This window comes from Mus caroli, unplaced genomic scaffold (assembly GCF_978045245.1).
Source record: "Mus caroli unplaced genomic scaffold, Mus_caroli_1 scaffold_8, whole genome shotgun sequence".
Classification (NCBI taxonomy): domain Eukaryota; kingdom Metazoa; phylum Chordata; class Mammalia; order Rodentia; family Muridae; genus Mus; species Mus caroli.
Window position 1 is genome coordinate 29,719,332 of NW_028227263.1, and position 21,036 is coordinate 29,740,367.

At 48.2% G+C, this 21,036-nt stretch overlaps 1 protein-coding gene across 7 annotated transcripts in view; it reads left to right on the forward strand.

Moving 5' to 3' along the window:
• Plekha7 (pleckstrin homology domain containing A7) overlaps positions 1–21,036 on the forward strand; it is a 187,670-nt gene that overhangs the window by 110,737 nt on the left and 55,897 nt on the right. For all 7 annotated transcript variants that reach the window (XM_085841373.1, XM_085841374.1, XM_021166776.2 and 4 more), the window contains 3 exons: positions 12,065–12,148; positions 20,090–20,201; positions 20,888–20,992. In XM_085841373.1, coding sequence (XP_085697499.1) covers positions 12,065–12,148; positions 20,090–20,201; positions 20,888–20,992 — 301 coding nt within the window. The remainder of the gene's footprint in view (positions 1–12,064; positions 12,149–20,089; positions 20,202–20,887; positions 20,993–21,036) is intronic.

Here is a 21,036-nt window from a genome sequence, read left to right on the forward strand (position 1 = left end):
TCCGCCTGCTGTCTGTCAGTAGTGGCTCCACGTATAAACTACATGACTACTTTATGGTGTGGTTATGGGGGCGAATTATATTGGAGCCATGAAAGACAGAGAACAGCCAGAGGCATCTGGAATAGTCCAGAGCAGAGAAAGAGAGTTCAGAGCAGAGGACATGGCTAGGGCTGTCTGTTGGAGAGTAGGGAAGAGCAAGGGAGAGAGAATAAAGAAAACAGTAAGAGAAGGAGGGAGAAGGAGGGAGGGAAGGAGGGAGAAAACACACACATACACACACACACACACACACACACACACACACACACACACACACACAAGAAATAACAGGGCTATAAGGAGATTAAGTAGCTGGTGGAAGGGTATCCCACAAGCTGGAGGGAGTTTAGTGTAGAGGAGGTGAGACGGTCTAGATGTGCTATTGAGGGAGTCCAAAGGCCAGCATGCTTTGGTGTGCTGACAGACACCACGGACAGCCATTTGTTCCTTCTGCAGTATGAAGAGAAATGACTCCTTTTTGGTAGAGGGTAACTTTTTGTAGAAGGCTTTGGCTTCCCTAGTTCCTGAGGAATGCTGGCTCTTATCTAGCCTCTAGAAATCCTCCAGTAGTGCAGGCTGAGCCCCTTTCTGGATATCTGGGCTGCCTTTTAGAGTTGGGGGGGGGGATCAGAGTTTCCTTTGGACCTGACTTGCCTTAGTAAGGATTGATCTCTTTCATTTGGCAGTGCCAGGTTCCTATTCTGTTTTACAACTTGGAAGGCCTTTAAAACTATTAAAAAATAAAATAAAATAAAATAAAATAAAATAAAATAAAATAAAAAAAGACAACAACCTGGATTTCAGGACCCAAAGCTTTTAAGATGGTAACAGATACAAATTTTAGAAAAATTGCCACTCTAAACAAACTGAGAACAAAATCCCCTTTATTTTTTTCTCAGTAATTATTTCTTGATCTCCTACTGTGTGCCAGCATATGGCAAACTCTAGAGCACAGCCTTGTAACAGTCTGCAACCCCCTCTCCCCTTTAACCTGGTGGAGCTATCTCACCTACCCCGTGATCTCTGTAGGTTACAACGGAAAAAGCCACTATTGGTCTGTGACCTACCTCAGTATCAGTTTCCCTTTCTGTCTCCTCCTACTTCTTTTGGGAGCAAAAGCTTCCTGGTTACGATTTGTCCTGAAGGAGCCGTAGCCATGCCCAGGAAGTTCCGAAAGAACCTTGGAGCTTTTCCAGGCAGGTAGGTGGACGTGGTAGCAGTGTTCTCCACCAAGAATAGGCTTGGTTTTAGGGCTGACTTGAGCCCCATGCTGAATGGAGGAAACTCACTGGATGGTTCTTCCTGATGTTATGGTTAGAGACGTTAGGCTATGTTTAGATGCTAGAGGGAGCCAGCCTCACAGGCTCCAAGAACACTTTGAGTCCCATAGCCTACAGTGCTTGCCTGGCTGTGCACAGCCAGGCATCCTCATTCCCTTTGGCCACAGGGGGTGGAGTCTCAGAGCTGAAGCTGTGTTCCTGCCTGGTATCTGGTTTTGCTGGGGCGTGGAGAGGAAGGAGAATGAATGAGCAGGACCAGAGTGACTGCTGGATTGTAACGCCTGGTAGCAGCCCTGGAGAGGTGAAACTGAGAAGGAGAGAGAAAGAGTAGGCAGCTGGGAGCCTTCCTCTCGGTTGGCCCTGAGCAGAGAGGGCAGTTTCATCAGACTACCACCAGGAAAGACACAATTCTGAACATGGGGCTCAAAGCGAGTGCGGGCCTGTCTGCAAGAAGAGAACAGGTGAGTCCCGTACAGGTCTGTAAGGATTCAGTGTGCGATGTATTTTGGTTCCTGAAGTTTTAAATGACCCAGGAGTGCCTCTGCTCAGCAAGAATGCCATTTAATTAGGAAAAAGTAGGACAAAGGTGTCCTGAACTCTTATCTCCCTCATGTTCTTCCGAGCAGTATCCTGTTGGCAGATGAGGGGGGGACAGCCCTTTGTGTTTTAAGTTATCTGTACTGTTGTTGAACTTCAGTCTGGGTTTGGGCGGATGGCAGGAGTTTGAGAAGAACCTCGGTCACCTAAAACGTCCTCATTGCCTGGGAGAGTCTTATAACACCTGGCCTGCCTTCTCAAGTGGCTGCCAAGTCACTGGCCTAGGGAAGCATTGAATGGAATTATAAATGGGTGTCCTGAGGTAGAAAATGTCTTCCTTGTAATTTCAGTACTCTGTCTCTGGCCGGCGGTTGGGGAGGTGGGTTTTCTTGGCCTGTAGTTTCTGCACCATGGGGACAGACCCTCTGAGGGACAAGGGTGTGCCTGCTGATCTGAAACCATTTTGTCTGGCAGGCGAGTTCTTTAAATAGATGTTAACAGTGATCTGGGGGTTGTGTGTGCCTTAACTCAAAGGAGGAAAGCATGTGCTTGGGTCTAAGTCTTTGCAGGCTTCTCCTGCTGGAGTTGCCGCACAGAGCAAGGCAGGCCGACACCTCAAGAGCAGTTCTTAGCAAAGGAAAAGCTCAGCGGGTCCCAAATGCGGAAGTGTTTCCTGGGGCCCCGACCTGACGGCCTCCTCATAACCTTGCAGAGTCGCTTTATCTCCACCGTCTACAGATAAGCCCAGCCCTCATCCACTCATCCCAGGGCATGCATGCATGGGACAGGGCTAAGGTTTGAACTCTGGGCTGTGTCCAATCTGATCTGCCTGGGTGGCCTCTGCTGATGGGGAGCCCAGGGTGAGGAAACCGGAGCCCTGAGCAGTTATGAGGAGTTACTGCTAACAAGGCTGATACCAGCTTCTATTACCTTGTTTCTCTGAAAACTTCCTCCCAAAAGGGGATGGGCTGTCTGCCTTTGATTTCCTCATGCTAGTAGGAGTTTGCCTTTAATCTTTTCATTCATGAGCACAGGAAGCCAAAATGAAAACTCCCTATTCAGCAGGTGGAATTCTAGGTATGCAGTCCTTTGTGGGATGTGGGGTACAGGCAAGCTTCAGCCAGCCAGGTGGCTTGCTTGGCTTGGGAGAGATATTTTACAAATGGAGTGGCCACTGAGTGGATCTGAAAACAGAGAGGGAGAGAGAGAGAGAGAGAGAGAGAGAGAGAGAGAGAGAGACCGAGACCGAGAGAGACCACGTAAGCTTTCCAGATCATACTAAAAGCCATCACTCTGCTCTGAGCAGGAGATGAGGAGGACAGAAATACCTCTTTCCAAGGTTGGCAGTCACCATGTGACTCTCTTAGACTCTCTCAGTGCCTTTTGGCACTGAAAAGGCAGTAGTACCAGAGCACCCCTCAGGATTCAAGTTCCACCTAGTCTGGGGTGGGTATGAACGAGATGGGGACAGTGTGGGTACTAGGAGCCCAACACTGCTGTATTTCTGGTCCCCAGGGCTGGTGGGTATTTCCAGCACTGGCAGAGGATTCTTTGCCAGGGAACCCTGACCCACTGGCCCATCCCTGGGACTTTATGAGATATTGATAGACTCTACACAGCCTCTTGTTGAAGGTGGCTGGTGCTCATTCCCAGGCTGTTGGGGTAATAATTCAGGTGCCTTCACCATGTGCATCCCTCCTCCCATGCAGGAAGTGAAGTGCAGAGGATATACTGGTGGAGGGAGCAGAGAACAAAGCAAGAGCCTTCATAGGTGTCCCTGAGCTGAGCTTAGCCCCACATTCTGTCTCATTCATGAAAAAGAGGCAGAGGCCATGTGCTCCCACCCTGAGTGTCCTTAGCTGCTCAGCAGTTACCTTTCAGGCACTGGATTCATGCCTTTCTGCACTGAGGGCATTAACCTTCACCTTGGGCCTGAAGGGGCTTCTGGTGTGTACGTGTCTCTTTATTCTGCCCATAGAAGACACCTACATCCTGATGGCCAATATCTGTTAGGTTCTTGTCTCTTACTTGAGTCTGGATTTCTGCAGGCTCAGACAGCTCATTTATTTCACTTGAAGATCAGAATCCAGCCCGCACCCCTTTTCCTCATCCATTGAGTGGAGAAATACTTGTGAGTACCTCCCGGGTGCCAGACACCCCTACTGGCTGATACATAAGTGAGAAACATTACAGCTGTTAATAACTGAAATTGGCTGGTGTGTGTGAAGTGACAGTGAGAAGGGCCCAGGAGGTGATAGCCCTGCCCAGGTCTAAAGGACAAAGGTGCTAGCTCCATGGACACAGGCAAGGAGCATGCTGACTGCGAGGACACTGGGTGCCAAGTAAGAAAGGCCTGAGTGTTGAGGAAATGAGGTGGGCAGGGACAGAAGAGTATTTGAAGAGGCTGCTGTTAGGCAGGGTCAGATCATCTAAGGTTTGGTTTGGTTTGAGACAGATTCTCATCATTGAGGATCTTGAACTTCTGATTTTCTGTTCCACCTAATGTGTGCCACAGAGCCAGTTTATGTGTCCACCTACTGTGTGCCACAGAGCTAGTTTATGTGGTATTAAAGATGGAACCCAGGGCTCGGTGGGTGTTGGACAAGCACTGTGCCAACTGAGCTATAGCCCTAGCCTGCCATCTAGGATCTTATAAGCCAAGGCAAGGACTGTATTTTCACTGTGCATGGTGTAATGAGGCTGTCACGATCTCTCTTACCTTCCAAGACCCGAGCGCTTCCGGTGAAGTCACAGAAGCTGAGACAGAAGAAGCAAAAGATGTGCCTAGGAGCTGTTACCAAGACTAACCAGGAGACAAAAGATGAGCCTGCTTGTTACAAGGCTGGAATCACAGTGTACTTGAGAAGCTGAGGCAGGAGGATCTCAGGTGCAAGGTCTGCCTGGAGCACAGAGTGAATTCAAGGGCAACCGTGGCAACTTAGTGAGACCCTGTCTCAAAGTAGAAAGTAAAAAGCAGGCTGGAGACACCGTTGTTTTTTATGACAGAGCACTTGCTTCCTGTGCCCAGGGCCCTAGGTGCGATCCCTTGTGGGGGATGGGCTGGGGTGCTGCGTGTATGTGGGTCAAAGGCAAGCAGATGGAGAAGGTGAGGGGATGCAGAGCCTCTTTGAGAAGAAGCCGGTAGTGCTCACATGTGCACCACAGTGGAAGTTAAGGTACAGAAAGGAACAGAGAATGGCTCCGGTGTTTGAGGCCATTGCTACTGGGAAAGTACTTGCTTTGGGGTGAAGAGGGTTTATTCTCCTTTTGTTAAAACTTAGATGTCTGTTTACTGCTACCATAGCCAAGCCTCAGTCAGGTTAAATATTGAGCACCTTCTGTATGCTAAGTGTATATGCCCCTTTATTTTAACCCTTCTTTAAATGTCTTAGGAACATTTTAGAATTGCACTTGTAATGCCGGAACCAAGGCTTGGAAGAGGTGAGGAAGCTTGCTTTAATCTGAACCCAGCTTCAGCTCCAACTGTCTGGACTGAGTGGTTCCCAGGGCATGTGTTGAAAGAGATGGGTTAGTGCTGAGTGGATAGCTTCCCCTTGGGGGACAGGATGGGACCATATACTGGCTCATTCAGGATCCCCTGGCTACGGGAAGAGGGGCTGTCAGAGGAGTGGCTGTCTGTAGCGAGCTGTTGTCAACTGTGGCATATTTAAAATTCCGCAAACTTGAAAGACCATTCTGCCACATTATGGTGGCACTTTCTGTTAAGTGAATAAATTAGTAAAAGTGCTAAGCAAAATAAACCAAAGGAGCTTAGGAAATACAAAGGAGACACCGCTCATCTAGCCCAGGCTGGCCTAGAACTCACAAGTGGCTGAGGATCGCTTGGAACTGCTCTACCTCCTGAGTGCTGGGACTAGGGATGTGGGCCCCTAGCTTGTTTATGGGGCTTGGGATTGAACTCACAGCCTAGTGCTTGCTAGGCAAGCACTCTCCCAGCTGAGCAGCATCCTCAGCTCTTAACGATAGTTTCTCCTGTTGATTACCACCACCTCTCCATTGAGTAGCCCAGCTGAGAGCCGCTGTAGTAAAGGCAATTTCTTCTCATGCTTGGAGTTTCGGTTTTTCAGTTTGAGCATTTACTGAAGCACTATTAGGTGACCCACAGTCCTTAGTTCTGTTGAGACACTGACGACAAAGATAAAATGTGCCTTAAGAAGCCTGGAGGCAATGCTGAAGCCAGCTTTAGCCTGAGGGTGACTGTTCTGGGAGGCCCATGGCAGGGTTAGAAGGTTGGGGACAGGGGACTGACAGGCTCTGCTCAGCATGCTTGATGAGGGCCCCTTTTGACTTTGGCCAGATACTTTCCTTACATTTTAAGCGGTTTCTTCTTTTTATAGCTGGGAACAGAGCTAGTGCTGACAGCACATCTGTCACACTCCACCTACCAAAGCCACAACCATCCGAAAGCCACACTTACAGTGTGAGTTTCCCTCTTCTTAAGCATCTTTCACAGCTTTCCAGAGCTCCTTGCGTTAAAAAAAAATCAATAAAAAATAAATGTGCTAGATAAATAATTGGAACTTTCAGCTAATTGAAATACTTAACTAATCAAAGTCACTGCTCATTCTTTTAGGGGCGGGTGATACAGAGTGGGGTTGTTAAGACAGGCTTTCTATGTGTTGTCCTGACTACCTCAGAACTTACTTTGCAGGCCAGGCTGGCCTCAAACTCAGGGACCCTCCTGTTTCAGCCTCCTGAGTTCTGGGATTAAAGATCCCAGCCCTCTGGATTCTGTTATCAAGGCTCTTGTGTTTGCTGCCCCACTGTGTGGAACAGTCTCAGTCCTTTCCTGCCCAGGACTTTTGTGATGCGTGCTTGTTTACCTGGGTACTCACTCTCCCCTCCGTGCTCTCTGGTACTCTCCGGGTCACATGGCTGCCAGGCCCTTCTGAAAGGCTGGTTCCAGGAGGAAGAGTGGGATTTTAAGAAAGAGGACTAGATTATGTTTTAATTCATTTGGCAGATTGCTTTCTTGGTAGCCTAAAGCAAAGCAGCAACTCCTGTGTGAAGAGTTTCTATTCCCATGAAATCAGCTCCCAGCAGGGCCATGCCTGCAAGGTGGGAAGGTGGGAAGTCGGGTTTCAGAACAGGTATTTCAGGGATGTGTCAGGACAGGCCTGAAGATTGTTTCTTGAGTTAGGGTGATGGGACATGCGCGACTTTGTGGGCTTTAGAATCAGGAAACAGACTGGAGTTTTAGGTCCAAAGCGGGACAACGAGTGGAGCGTGAGAGGACTCCAAGCTGATTTAACAGGCAGCCTTCTTTGGGCACTGCGTAGGGAGCACAGTAGCTGACTGAGTCTGTAGACAAGGTATCTACCTCTTGTGGGGTTTGCTTTTCTCCCTAAAGGCCAGGTGACAGCACATAACCTGCCCTACTGGTATCAGGTTGAATGGCATAGTCTAGGGACCTTACCTGTCCTTTTGTTCAGAGTGCAGAGACAGAAGCTCTGTCAGAAGCAAGCTGGGCACATTCAGTCAAAACTCAGGACCCCAGTATTCAGGACCCATTTATCCCTGCAGGCCTGTCTCCTTTCTCAATGGAGATCTCTCTCTCTCTCTCTCTCTCTCTCTCGATTTATTTATTTTATGTATGCTAGCACACTGTAGCTCTCTTCAGACACACCAGAAGAAGGCTTCCGATCCCATTACAGGTGGTTTCGAGTCACAATGTGATTGCTGGGAATTGAACTCAGGACCTCTGGAAGAGCAGCCAGTGCTCTTAACCTCTGAGCCATCTCTCCAGCCCCAGTTTCATTTCTCTTATTTGTGTTATGGAAATAACATGACCCGTGCCCCTGACCTCCTCGGTTATCTGAGAGTATTGGACAGGAATTGATGAATGTGAGCAGTTGGAAGCTGGAAGGACTGATGCTGAGGCTGGCTATGCTGGCATTGAGGGCAGCGTGCGTATTACAGAAGGGAGTGTGCCATCAGGCAACAGCTGTTTGTGTGTGTGTGTTTGTGTGTGTGTGAGAACTTGACTCATGTCCCTTCTAATGTTAGGGTGCTTGCACTTTTGATTTCAGCACCAGCATCATGTAGCTCAGGATTCAGGAGCTGGGACTCTGAATTACAAGTGATGACATGAGTTAGGGTGTGGGGAGCAGAGTGGTCGCTCTTAGGGTTGATGTTATATTGAGAAAAGGTGGCCACTGGCTGCTGGATCTGTTCCAGGCACATAAAAGATTTGCCCTGTGCTCCTGTCTACCAAAGGGTCCATTGGCTGATCTTATGGTAGGACCAGGGGCTGCTTGGGATATACTGATCGCCATACAAGTATCCTTCAGAACTTTGGCCCTGGGCACAAGGGAGATGGGGGGTGGGGAGTAACGGTAAGCACTGTGTTCTGATGCCCTGCCCAGAGGGCTTTCTGACCATAGTCAGGAAGGAAGCTGCCAGGCTCTGGTTCCTAAGGGAAGGGGCAACAGGTGATTGTGTAGAAGGCATGGGATTTCCGATCAGAGCCTAGGTCCATGCCCTGTCTTTTTTTTTTTTTTTTTAAACATTTATTTATTTATTTATTTTTAATTTTTTAATATTTTTTATTACGTATTTTCCTCAATTACATTTCCAATGCTATCCCAAAAGTCCCCCATACCCCCCCCCCACTTCCCTACCCACCCATTCCCATTCTTTTGGCCCTGGCATTCCCCTGTATTGGGGCATATAAAGTTTGCAAGTCCAATGGGCCTCTCTTTCCAGTGATGGCCAACTAGGCCATCTTTCGATACATATGCAGCTAGAGACAAGAGCTCCAGGGTACTGGTTAGTTCATCATGTTGTTCCCCCTATAGGGTTGCAGATCCCTTTAACTCCTTGAGTACTTTCTCTAGCTTCTCCATTGGGAGCCCTGTGATCCATCCGATAGCTGACTGTGAGCATCCACTTCTGTGTTTGCTAGGCCCCGGCATAGTCTCACAAGAGACAGCTATATCTGGGTCCTTTCAGCAAAATCTTGCTAGTGTATGCAATAGTGTCAGCGTTTGGAAGCTGATTATGGGATGGATCCCTGGATATGGCAGTCTCTAGATGGTCCATCCTTTCATCACAGCTCCAAACTTTGTCTATGTAACTCCTTCCATGGGTGTTTTGTTCCCAATTCTAAGAAGGGGCATAGTGTCCACACTTTGGTCTTCATTCTTCTTGAGTTTCATGCGTTTAGCAAATTGTATCTTATATCTTGGGTATCCTAAGTTTTGGGCTAATATCCACTTATCAGTGAATACATATTGTGTGAGTTCCTTTGTGATTGTGTTACCTCACTCAAGATGATGCCCTCCAGGTCCATCCATTTGGTTAGGAATTTCATAAATTCATTCTTTTTAATAGCTGAGTAGTACTCCATTGTGTAAATGTACCATAATTTCTGTATCCATTCCTCTGTTGAGGGGCATCTGGGTTCTTTCCAGCTTCTGGCTATTATAAATAAGGCTGCTATGAACATAGTGGAGCATGTGTCCTTCTTACCGGTTGGGACATCTTCTGAATATATGCCCAGGAGAGGTATTGCTGGATCCTCCGGTAGTACTATGTCCAATTTTTCTGAGGAATCTATTTATTTATATGTAAGTACACTGTAGCTATCCTCAGATACCTCAGAAGAGTGCATCAGATTTCGTTACAGATGGTTGTGAGCCACCATGTGGTTGCTGGGATTTGAACTCGGGACCTTCGGAAGAGCAGTTGGCACTTTAACCAATGAGCCATCTTGCCAGCCCCCCAGGCCCTGTCTTACCACTCTTCCCTGAAGTTGTCTTGTACACAGCCCTCACCTCCACCCAGCTTTCTCACTTAGAAAATGAGGAGCTGATGTGTTGACAGCTGAGACGTGTGAGCAAATGTTTTGTGGACTCTAAAGTGCTTCGGAGCTTCAGATGTGAGGGGTGCTGCTGCTTGCTTGTTCCCCCGTGAGCAAGACATTTCTCCCCCCCTTTAGGTTGAAAATGGGACTGACCCAGAGTTTGTGTTCTCCAGGCTCCTGGTTAAAGACAAAAAAAGCTGTGTGCACATAAGGCCCAGCTCTTGGACGTGATGCAAGGCTGTCTGAAGCAGGTGTTGCAGGGGCTACATCCTAAACTGGAAAGCTGCTTTTTCGGGAAGCCCAGACTGCTGCCTGCCTGATGAGGTCATAGGATTCTGTGGGTTGGGTAGGAACAGGAATTGAGAAGCCAGCTGTGCCTGGATGAGTGAAGGCTTGGTAGGGGTGGGGCTGGGGCTGGGGCTGGGGCTGGGGCTGGGGCTGGGGCTGGGGCTGGGGCTGGGGCTGGGGCTGGATCTGGATCAAGGAACAAGCAGCCTGGCCTGCTGGCCTGTTAGTTAGCACCATGGCTGCTCCAGCTACCACTGCTAAGGTTACTCCAGGCACCAGAACAGAGCAAGGGAAATCTCAGGCTTTTAGACATTGTCTTTCTAACCTTTGTGCTGTGCTGATTTACATACACTGATCTCCAGAGAGGCCAGTGCTCAATTAGGGGGTGAAGCTACCATCTTAACCTCACTAAACGAGATGATCTATTGGCTGTGATGGCAAAAAAGGGCTCTCCATTGCCCATGTTAAGAGCTTTTAAAAGGGACCATGCCCTTTGATTTTGTAATTTTACTTCGACGACTTTAACTCAAGGAAATAATTGGAATTGGGGCAAGGGGGCATCTATGCTCAAAGGTGTTGATTATAATGGGAGGGAACCCCCCTAAAATATTCAGCATCAGAAGAGCATGAGCCTAAAGAGAAGCACCATGGGGCCAGGGAGTAGGGATGCTTTTGTTCCCCTGTGCCCCTGCCCCCTCAGCAATGCCTCACACACAGGCAAGTTGTATGAAAAAGATTATGTCCATATGTCAGGCTCTGTTACTCAGTAAATTAAATGAAGGCACTGGATGGAAGTGTTTCTCTTACATCAGTTAGATGTGATATTGAAGCCCCAGTGGAAACCTTCACTTTGTATGTTGACTTGAGGATTTAAAAAAAAAAAGAAAAAAAGAAGGAAAGAAAGTTAACATCAAATATTAAAACTGAAAAAGGAACATATTTTTATATGTAGAAAAATCACTGCCAACTTGGGCTCAGCAAGTAAGGGCACGTGCCACTCATCCTGATGACCTGAGTTCAATCTCTAGGACATGGTAGGACAGAAACGACTCCTGAAAGTTGTTCTCTGACTTCACATGTGTGCTCTAGTACATGTGCCCCCCAACCCCCAAATCCCAAACTACCTTGGAAGGAGATTTCCCAGATATATAATGATGCTACTGGTGATTTTTGGTATTTTTTTTAAATATAAAAACTTGAAAGCAGCTCTGATTTAGTTCTTGGGAAATCCCTTTTCAGTCCATCACATTCTCTTTTGAGAAAGGAGATTCAATTATTTGTGAAATAAGCCAGCAGCCTCCAGAGCCAGCTCCATATCTTCTGAAGTGCCAGGCAGTTTTTGTCAGAACACAAGGCACCTTCACACTGGCCGAGAGTCTGTTGGCCTAGCATAGAAGCAGCCACTCCTGACTTCAAAAGGGTGATAGAAGCGCCTGTGTGTTGGAACCATGCGGGTCGCGCTGTAGAGACATGCCCATACGTTTATTATCCCTTCAGTGAACTGAAGACATTTGGTAGCACTGAGAGGAATTTTAAGAAGATAGGACTTGCAGGGTGGGTGGTTAATTCTTGGCATTCTCTCCCTGGCGTCCAGTTCAGGGAAGCTGTTGAGAGCGTCGCCTGTTTTCCTTCATTCTTGTATCAGCTTGTACTATCGTAAGGGCTTTTCCCCTCCCCTCCCCTTCATGTCTCAGTGTATTGGAACTTAGTGAAATATGTCTTTAAGATATTGTATTTTCCTGAAATACGGTATTTTCCTGGGTGTGGTGACACACAACTATAATCCCACTACGTACAAGGCAGAAATAGAAGGACTGTCCGAAGGTTGAGGCCAGCCTAGTCTACACTGAAGTTCCAGGGCAGGCAAGGACATGTAGCCAGACCCTGTTTCAGAAAAGAAAACCAGTTGGACACTTAGGTGTCAGAGGCAGGGGGATCAGTATGAGTTTGAGGTCAACCTGGGCTACAGTGTGGTGAGTTCCAGCCAGCTATGTTCCTCCTTTTCTGAGGAATATTTGATGGCCAGGGTCCTGGGCATGCTGACTTTGGTGTCCTTGTTGTCCCCTCATTGACTTGACTTCTTCTCTCTCTCTAGCCACAACCAGCAGACGACAACATTCAGGCATCCTGTGACTGGACAGTTTTCTTCAGAAAACAGTGAATACGTGCTGCGGGAGGAGTAAGTATTTTTTATTATTATTATTATTAATGTTCTCCTTAGTCAGTGAAAGCTTGGAGATGTGAGCCCAACACCTCGCTTGCTAGGCTGTTTGTGCTGTTTTGGTTCGTTGTTTGTTTTGTGTCGGGTAGAGGGGGCTCGGAGAGGCTGGGTTGATTCCAAGTGAGAAGAGTTTTATTTCTCAGTCTTCACACGTCTGGGGAGAGGATGTGGGCGGGGAGAGAGGCTGCAGGACGTTCTGTGATGGTATGATCAGAGCCTCCTAAAACTCCCTTTCTCCTGAAACATCACCATGTACACGAGCGTGCACTGACTACACTCCTCATCTGGTGGGAAGATTGTAGAGCTGAGACTGGGGCAGAGGATCCCTGCGGGAATTCCTGGGTTCTTGCCCTGAACAAGGATTTGGACAGAGATAGTGGATAATAACAGAATTGTTTACGAAGGGAGAAAAGCTTTTCCACGGGTAGAAACAGACCAGAGCTGAAAAAAGATCCAAGGCGCAATGGCAGAGATTCTAAAACAGAGGATTGGGACTGTATAGTCCAGTATGGTGGGCTTTGGGTCTTTGTACAGCCCACAGTTTTCTTTGCTCTTTTACAAGTCAACCTTCCATTCTTTCACATGCTAATTTTGACTTAATTTCCATCCTACTCTCTTGCTACCATTGTACACATACATATAACCTCTAGGGGCATCAAGTAGGAACCCAAAGCTGGGGTCTCGAGGAGAGGAAACCGAACCCTGCTTGTCTCAGTGATCTTCAGAGAGAAAACCCTCGTCACAGGCTGTGCTCAGTGTGTTGAGTGGACCATGGTTGCGACTGCATAGAGGTGCTAACTGGTTGATCTGTGGTAACCTTAGGCTTGCTTCAAAGACACCAAGCCCGGGTTCCTGTCTCTTCTGTAGGACCCTTCTCCAGCACTGTTACAGGGCCTCCCTGCTCATGCCTGGGTCGTCTGTGCTGCTCTTCTGAAGCTTCTTCCTGACGCTTCCTGGTTTTCTTCAGTTATCAGCAGGTGTCTGGCCTTTTGTGGCTGTCCTAGTTTTATTTCTGTAGCTGTGGTAAAGCATGGTGACAAAAAAGCAACTGGTGAGGGAAAGGGTTTGTTTCAGCCTACAGTTCCAGGTTACAGTCTGTTATCACGGGCGAGTCACAGCCTGATTTCTCCAGTCTTAACATAGTTCAGGACCTTCTCTGCCTAGAGGATGGTGCTGCCCACAGTGGGCTGGGTTTTCCTGAATCAGTTGACTTAGTTAAGAGAGCCCCCAGTAGATATGCCCACAGGCTAACCCAATGGAAACAACTCCTCATGTAGACTCTCCTTGCGAGTCTAGGCTGTGTCAAGTGGACAGAACTAATTATCACAGTAGCTAACTGGGCTACCTGCATACAAGGGGCTTGGAAGGTTCAGGAATGTGATTTCCATATCTGATCCTCAAACACAGGCACATGCTGTCTTCTCCTCGGTGCTAGGGTGTCTCTACAGCTTTGGGGAAGAGGACAGAAACATTCCTGAGCAATGACGGCAGCTGGCTGGCAGCAGGCTGTGTACACCAATCCCCAGATTCTGTAAAGCGGTTCATGTGGAGGTGGAGCCTGAGTTGAGTGAGCGTGCACTTGCTTTGGAAGTCCAGAAGCCCACTGTTGTGCTGAGCCATCAGCTGCAAGGCACATAGGCTCCCTTGGAGGCTCCTCACCAAGGGGACCCTCACTGAGCCTTCCCTTCCCTGCATGCAGTGATTTCATCTGCTCTCCCATTTTGTCATTGGTGTATTTGAAGAAAGAAAACACTGGTTGGAATTGCTGATAATTTTGTGAGTGTGGTGTCTGAAGACAGCTCTAAAAGAGATCTGAGCTTCCTGGAGGTAGGCGGTCTCTTATTGAACGTTGGCCCCTTTGCAGAAGAGGCTTTATAGTACAGGTTTCAGGGCTAACTCTTCTGAGACTGGTGCAGATTGTTGGCTTAGGTGGGAATCTCCTGCTGCTAGGTGATACTGTCCCCTGCTGCTCCTCCTGTAGCTACATGTTGGTAAAAGCTGGCAGCCAGAGGTAAGAGCAAGGAGAGGGCACTCCAGCTCCAGAGGGAAGCCACCCCGTGCTCATCCTTTTGGGCTGTGAGAGTCTTGTATGTTACCAACAGTGGCTGGTAGAACCAGCACCTTCTCTCCAGACACTGATAGTCTTGGGCTAGCTTTGCCTGTTGCATTTGGTTGCCATGGCAGCAGAAAAGATGAGGAGAAATGCAAACACCTGGCAAGCAGATGCAGAAACTTGACTGGCTTTCCTCTCTGGGTTTTCAGACAACATCTGTGACAGTCACAGGTAAGGGGAGACATGGGGATGGGGGCCCTTAGTTCACTCAGGGCCTAGTGGCAGTTTTTGGTGTGGATGTTTTGAAGGGCTTAACATTAGGAATGCAGTCATTGCCACATGACACCCACATCTTTGGCTCTTTTCTGCTGGCCAAATATGTAGCTGTGGTGGCTTTGCTATGTGGAAGGGGAACTGTTGCTCAAAAACAGAAGTCTGGTTTCTTCCTGTGACTTCTCTTGTCCATTGCTTTTGCCTCCCCCGAGTCTGGGAATTGCTCTGATTTAACAAATTTGCTCTATTTAACAAATGTTGTAGTTTGGTGAGAGCGGTGGCCACTCGGTAGATCAGGCAGGAGGAACAGACAGGCCGGAAGGAGGCGGATTTGAATGGGAGCGTCTCAGAGGTCCATGTCTTGCTCTCACCCTGCACAGATAGTCATGGAGTCTGGAGAGGGTAAGAGACTAGCCCAGGGCAGTCCGGCTTGAGGATTCTAAGGCCAAATTCAGGACAATGCTCTGACAAAGGTTGGGGACGCAGCTCTCTGGGCTGTCTTCATGCCGGGTGAGGGGGTGCTGCTGGGCTCTTTTCCAGCTTGTCTTTAAGGAATTGAGGGGGACGGGGAAAGCTCATAGTGAGCTGTGACGGAATGAGGCTGCATTGAAATCCCATGTCAGACAGCCTCCCCCGGGGTGTCGGCAGCCTGTCTGTGCCTCTTCTTCTGGGAAGAGGGTTATGTAGGTGTCCCTGCCTCTTTGGCTCTTTGGGACAAGAACTAATTCATTCATTCTCTCTCTCTCTCTCTCTCTCTCTCTCTTACTGTAGATTGTGCTCCTTAAATGTGTGCTTGTGTCTCAGCTCTCCATTCACATCTGCCACCCAGCCGAGTTCTCTTGTCTTTGGAATCCTTGAGAACACAGCCTGAAGTTGGGGGCCCGTTTATCTAGAAATTCATGAGATAATAGTAAATGAGGTTTTTTATTTTTCAATTCAAACTGAGGGTCTTATCCATACTAGGCAAGGACGCTATCACCCACCCAGCTGTATCCCCAGCCCAATAAGGTTTGGTTTTGTTTTTTGTTTGTTTGTTTGTTTTTTTAATATTTAGAAATTTCTGTTTCCCATTCTCTTCTGACTTCCTGCCGTTGCCTTGACCACTTAAGGGAAAAGCCTGCCATAGTTTTTATACTTTGACTAAAAAAAGTCACAGGTAAGGCGTTGCTAAGAAACCACTGTGGTCTGAGCTTTCTGGTAATAAAAATAAACTGTAAATGGGATTTAGGTTCTGGGGTCTCCGGTGGAGACACAGGAGTGGTGCTGGTCTCACAGTACTTCCTGGTTCTCAGAAAGACATTTTCATGTACAAGTTGCCTTGCGAAGAAAGAGGTGGTTTTCAACCTGTTTTACAAAATAGAAACTGAGGCACAGAGAGCTGACTTGTGGAAGAGTCATAATGTCAGAGCTCAACTGAAATGCAGTCATCTCTGCTCTCGCTCTTTCTGCTCTTTCAGGCCCCCTTGGCTTGGAGTTGGCCTTGTGGCTGATCTAGCCAAGGTCAATATCTTACAGACCTGGGGACTTCTCACTTGGAACCTGGGATCTCTTTGTGGCAGACCCACCCAGTTCATTGTTTCTCACCTGTTTTTAATCTTTGCAGCACTGGGAACTTCACCTAGATCTTCCTAGGCAAGCACTCTATTACTGAGCCATAGCCAAGCTCGCCTTTACACTGGGAGAGGAATCTCACAAAGTTGCTCAGGCTTGCTATGCATTTACCTTAAAGCTTTGAACTTCAATTCCCCTGCCTCAGACCCCTGAGTAAGCCCAGGTTTCCCAGCATTGCAGCTATGTTAGGCAAGGCATTAATCTGTCTGGGGCACAAAGCAAGGATGATAACCCTGACAAGCTAACCATGTAGCTGAGAGGATACAGGGAAAGCAGCCGGCACTTAGCTGTTCAGGAGGCCCTGCAGCAGCAGCCCACCGCTTGCTGTAACTGTATGCATCTGTCCCTCACAGCTTGTGACTCGCAGAAGGGAGAGGTCCTGCTGAGATGACATGCCAGTGCTCAGAGCAAACAGCTTCCAGAACTTAGAGGTTTTTTGCTCTGCCTGTGGGACTATGCACACTTTGTCTTGAGGCGCAGAGAAAGCCACTGTATGGCTAAGGCCAGGGTAGAGTCCAGCCATTTTCCAGTGGGCTTCTTCCCGGCTGATTTTTGTCTAGTCTTCATTTCTTTTGTTTGGTACTGACAGGAGGCAGCTGAGCTCAAAGTCTTGCTCACTGTTTTGAACTTTAGCCCACACCCCTGCAGCAAAAGAATCTGCATTCATGTAGCCTAAGTGAAGGAAAGGGAGGTCTTTGTTTCAGCCATCCCACTGCACTGGGAATTCAGACAGCACAGAAACCCAGCAAGCAGGCTTACAGTGAATGGATTTTATGTAAGGACGCTAATAGTCTGAGCATGCAGGTTCTGTGGTCTCCTCTGTGGGATGCAGTATGCCTGAGGGCAGGCTGACGGGAGAGCTGTATGTCTTCTGGGGACATTGCTTGGGTGCAACTTATTAGTGGAGTGCATTCAGGCTAAGGATTTGCGGAAAGATCAGAGTCTGCCCCGCCAGCCTCTTCAGTGAGGAAGATGTCTGTCCAGTGAGCCGAGCTGAAGCAAATGGACCCAAATTCCTTTTGTTGAATGAAGCTCTCTCTGTTCAGTCATTTCTGGGTTTCCTGGCATATCTATTCAGGAGGTTTCATGGATGGTCCTGTTGCTCAAATCCATGGGGTTAAACCTCTCCGGAAGCTTCCATGAGTGCCAGTGTTGCATCCAACGGAGAAAATTGCTTTGATGCTTTCTCCTATGTATTTTTGATGTGAAATGAGTTACTGGGTGTAATTCTAGTAAATAGCTTGCGGTCATTTCCAAAGTCATCATTCAATGTCACCCACGGTGAGAGAATCTAGCCAATATCCTTTGAAGGCTGGCCCCATTTCTTGGACAGGTGGGCCGTGTGTGTGTGTGTGTGTGTGTGTGTGTGTGTGTGTATCTTGTTCTTTCAGAGCTGGGTTGGGGGCTGTTGTTTGAACGGGGATTTGTTTCTGCAGTGTTAGTAGAGACAGCACAGTCACCTCTCTAGGGCAGATTTGGGTTTTCCTTTCTTACCCTGCCTCCCACGTCCTCCCTTCGATGTCAGTACTGTGGCTATAACCAGTCTTTTTCAAGACAAAATCTCTATAGTTGGCTCCTTCAGCAGGAACTCTGTCCTCTTGCTTTATCCAAACCTGTGGTTGAGTTGTCTTTCTCCTCATGCTGTTGGCTGAGAGAACGCCCAGCCAGCTAGCACCTAGAGCAAGGTATAACGTTCAGAAAAATGGCAAAGTGCGCACTCCTTCCGGTTTCCCGATAGAAATCCAGACAGTCTTTTTCATTGTCCTGTAGAGGAGGCATGGGGGAGCTTGCCATAAGAAGGGTTGTGTTTATTTAAGATGATTTAGATAATCTGAAAGTGATGAGGGAAATGTTTATGTTAAAAATGTGCCCCAAATCAAAGCAGGCGTATCGAAAAGGACAGGCATAAACAAATGTTACAATGTTTTTGCTTTGGGTAGCAGGACTACGGGACATTCCCACTCATGCATCTTTTCCATATATCTTGTTAAATATCCTATAATGTACATGTCAAAGGAGAGCCGATTGAACTTGATAAAAATTTCAGCTAAACCTCTGTGAGATTGGCTATGTCTTGAATTTATTTATATGTTTATATGTGTTTGTGTGTGTGTGTATGTGTGTGAGTGTATATGTGTGTGAGTGTATATGTGTGTAGGTGTTTGTATGGTTCTCAATGTGTGTCTGACTCTGTGTGTGTGTGTGTGTCTGTCTGTCTGTCTGTCTGAGTATCTGTGTAGGTCAGAGGACAGACAATTAGTGGGAATCAGTTCTCGCTTCTACCATGTAGGTCCCAGGGATTGACCTCAGGTCTTCAGACTTGGAGGAAAGCACCTTTATCCTGTCTCCCTCACTGGTTGTGTCTTAGGTTTAGTCTCCTTCCTTGTCCCTCCTTCTGGAAAGCTGGGCAGGCCAGGGACCTGGGAGGATGGTTGGTTGTACTGCTTAGAGGCAGAGGGAGGACAAGGCAGCTTCACAGAGCCTCTTCCCACCCCCATGCCGTGATCTTGCTGCCACAGCCTCTGCCAAGGGAGAGGCTGAGCCTGGTGACATTCCCTATCCAAGCAGGGAGCAGTAACAACATTTTGGCTGGGTTGGAAGCCAGGGGCAGGGATTCAGGATGAGCCTGGCTGAGAGTCAGCCAGCTTTCTGCCTTGTATGAAACACATCTGCTGCAGTTGAGCATCTCACAGGGCTGGACTATTGGGAAGCTGATGCCTGCTCTGGTGGGAAGTAGAGTGGCCACACGACTTCTACAGAGAAGTCCCCGCCTGGGGCAGTGTTGGTGCTGTGATTCAGGGCGCTACAAAGTTCCCTGTCCTTTGAGCCGTGGCAGTTCCTGAAGGGAGCATGGACTCTCTAGGTGAAGACTAGAATTTTTCTGTCACATCATATTCAAGTAAGTGATACAGGACATTCTGACCAGTTTCGTCTGGCCTGGATCTTCCAGCTTTGTCTTTCCATGGTCCAGGCTAAGTCTTCTGAAGTGATTTCTCTGCAGTATAGTCTGCCTGCTAATCACCTGCCTGGATCCTGATGCTCACTGGAGCAGCAGACAAAATGCAGTCAAGGAACGACGTGGTTTCTGCTCTCTGCTCAGGGACAGCGTACAGATTGTGGAACTAGCGGGGTCTTGCCGTAATGAATCACGCTGTTCAAAGATAGGTACTGAGCTTGAGTGAAGGCATTGACACTCCCGTGTAGGAAAGACTGGTGCAGATATGGGCTCCGCGGAAGGCAGGTGAGAAGTTGTTCTTCCGTATCTCTAGAGTAGTGCTCCAAGCCATGGGCCTCCATGTGGCTCAGCTGCTGGTGGGGAAGCTTACGGTGGCTCCACATACACTCCATGGCTTCCTGCTATCCAGGCATGGCACAGGGGGTTAATAGCTCCAATGGCTCTATTTTGGGGAAAAATGGGAGTGTTCCCAGAATAGGACTCTTTGTTGAATAGTCTATTTTGGGAGGCAAGCCCCACTGGCGTTTATGTAAGCATCCTCTGTGTGTGTCTGGGGGTGTGGATGTGTGCACAAGTGATTTCTTGTTACTAATTATAAGCAGCTTCTTTTGGGAGTCAGGGAAGTGGAGGTGTATGTATATAGGGGTATGATGTCTCTCTCTGTCTGTGAAGAGTATTGTGTGCCTTGAGCAGTTACCAGGCGCATCCTACTAGGAGAATGAGCGTGGTACCTTAGGACCACAGACAGATAGTGCGGTGTGCACCCTTTTCTGGAATATCTGGCTGTGGTGATATGTCATCTTTTGGGTGTCCTGAAGCACAGGGACAAGTGGATATTATGGCCTTCAGTCTACAATCTGGGATCAGACGGCCTCCAAAAACTGGGACCTGAGTTGTTCTAAGGCCAAGCAACTAGCTCCAACCTAGAACAGATCGTAGACTTAGCCTCCCACTCTGCAGCTTGGCACGCACTCACTGGACCCCCATCCCCTATACCTCCCTGCAGGCCACACCCACATATGTCGAAGCCAGAGAGAAACCAAAGACCGTCCAGCATGGTCAGTGAGACATCCACGGCTGGGACCACGTCCACCCTGGAGGCCAAGCCTGGACCCAAGGTGAGCTCCTGGTCATGGGTTCTTCTTTTCCTTTCTGTATTTTTCCAAACCCCTTTATAATCAGAAGTCCATTTGATTATCATTAGTTCTGTGGTATGGACCCATAAGAAATCCCTCCCCAGTTACAGATCAAGAAATGAAGGCCAAGAGAAGTGGTGGGCTCTTTCCAAGGAAACAGGTGGTTGCTGATAGAGCAGAACTAGTTCTTGAATCCATTTGTCACTGTTCTGGTGTGTGCTCAGAAAGCAGCACCCCTGTTCACATGTGCACGGTGTTAGATCCTGGTGGCTTTCAGAGACAGACGGGCCTGAGGAAAGGAAATGCCCACAAGTTTCTATGCTCAAAGTATAGGAGCACTGACCTAGACAGGTAAACCAGGTTGGGAGCCAAGTATTAGAAACTGACAAAGCCAAGGACTGAAATTTGGGTTCATTCCAGGACACCATAGCAGCAGCTCTTAACTTAATGGAACATCCTTTAACGTCTCTGTGTGAACCAGTTGGGAAGTTCGCTGTGTCTGGAGCTTGCTGTCTGACTGGGAGGGATGCGATGGCCAACAACATGTACTGACAGGAGGGTGCTGCCGCTTAGAGTATGGCAGAGACCACCAACGGCCCTCCTAAGATAGAAGCATGTGTGTGCCCCTTCAAGTCCCTGCTGCTAGAACTAAGGTCTGCTTTTCCTAGATCGTCAAGTCCAGCAGTAAAGTGCACAGCTTCGGGAAGAGGGACCAGGCCATTCGTCGGAACCTTAATGTTCCGGTGGTGGTGAGGGGCTGGCTACACAAGCAGGTGAGGATGCTGATGTGGGCGTGAGGTGGAAGAGTGAGTGGGTC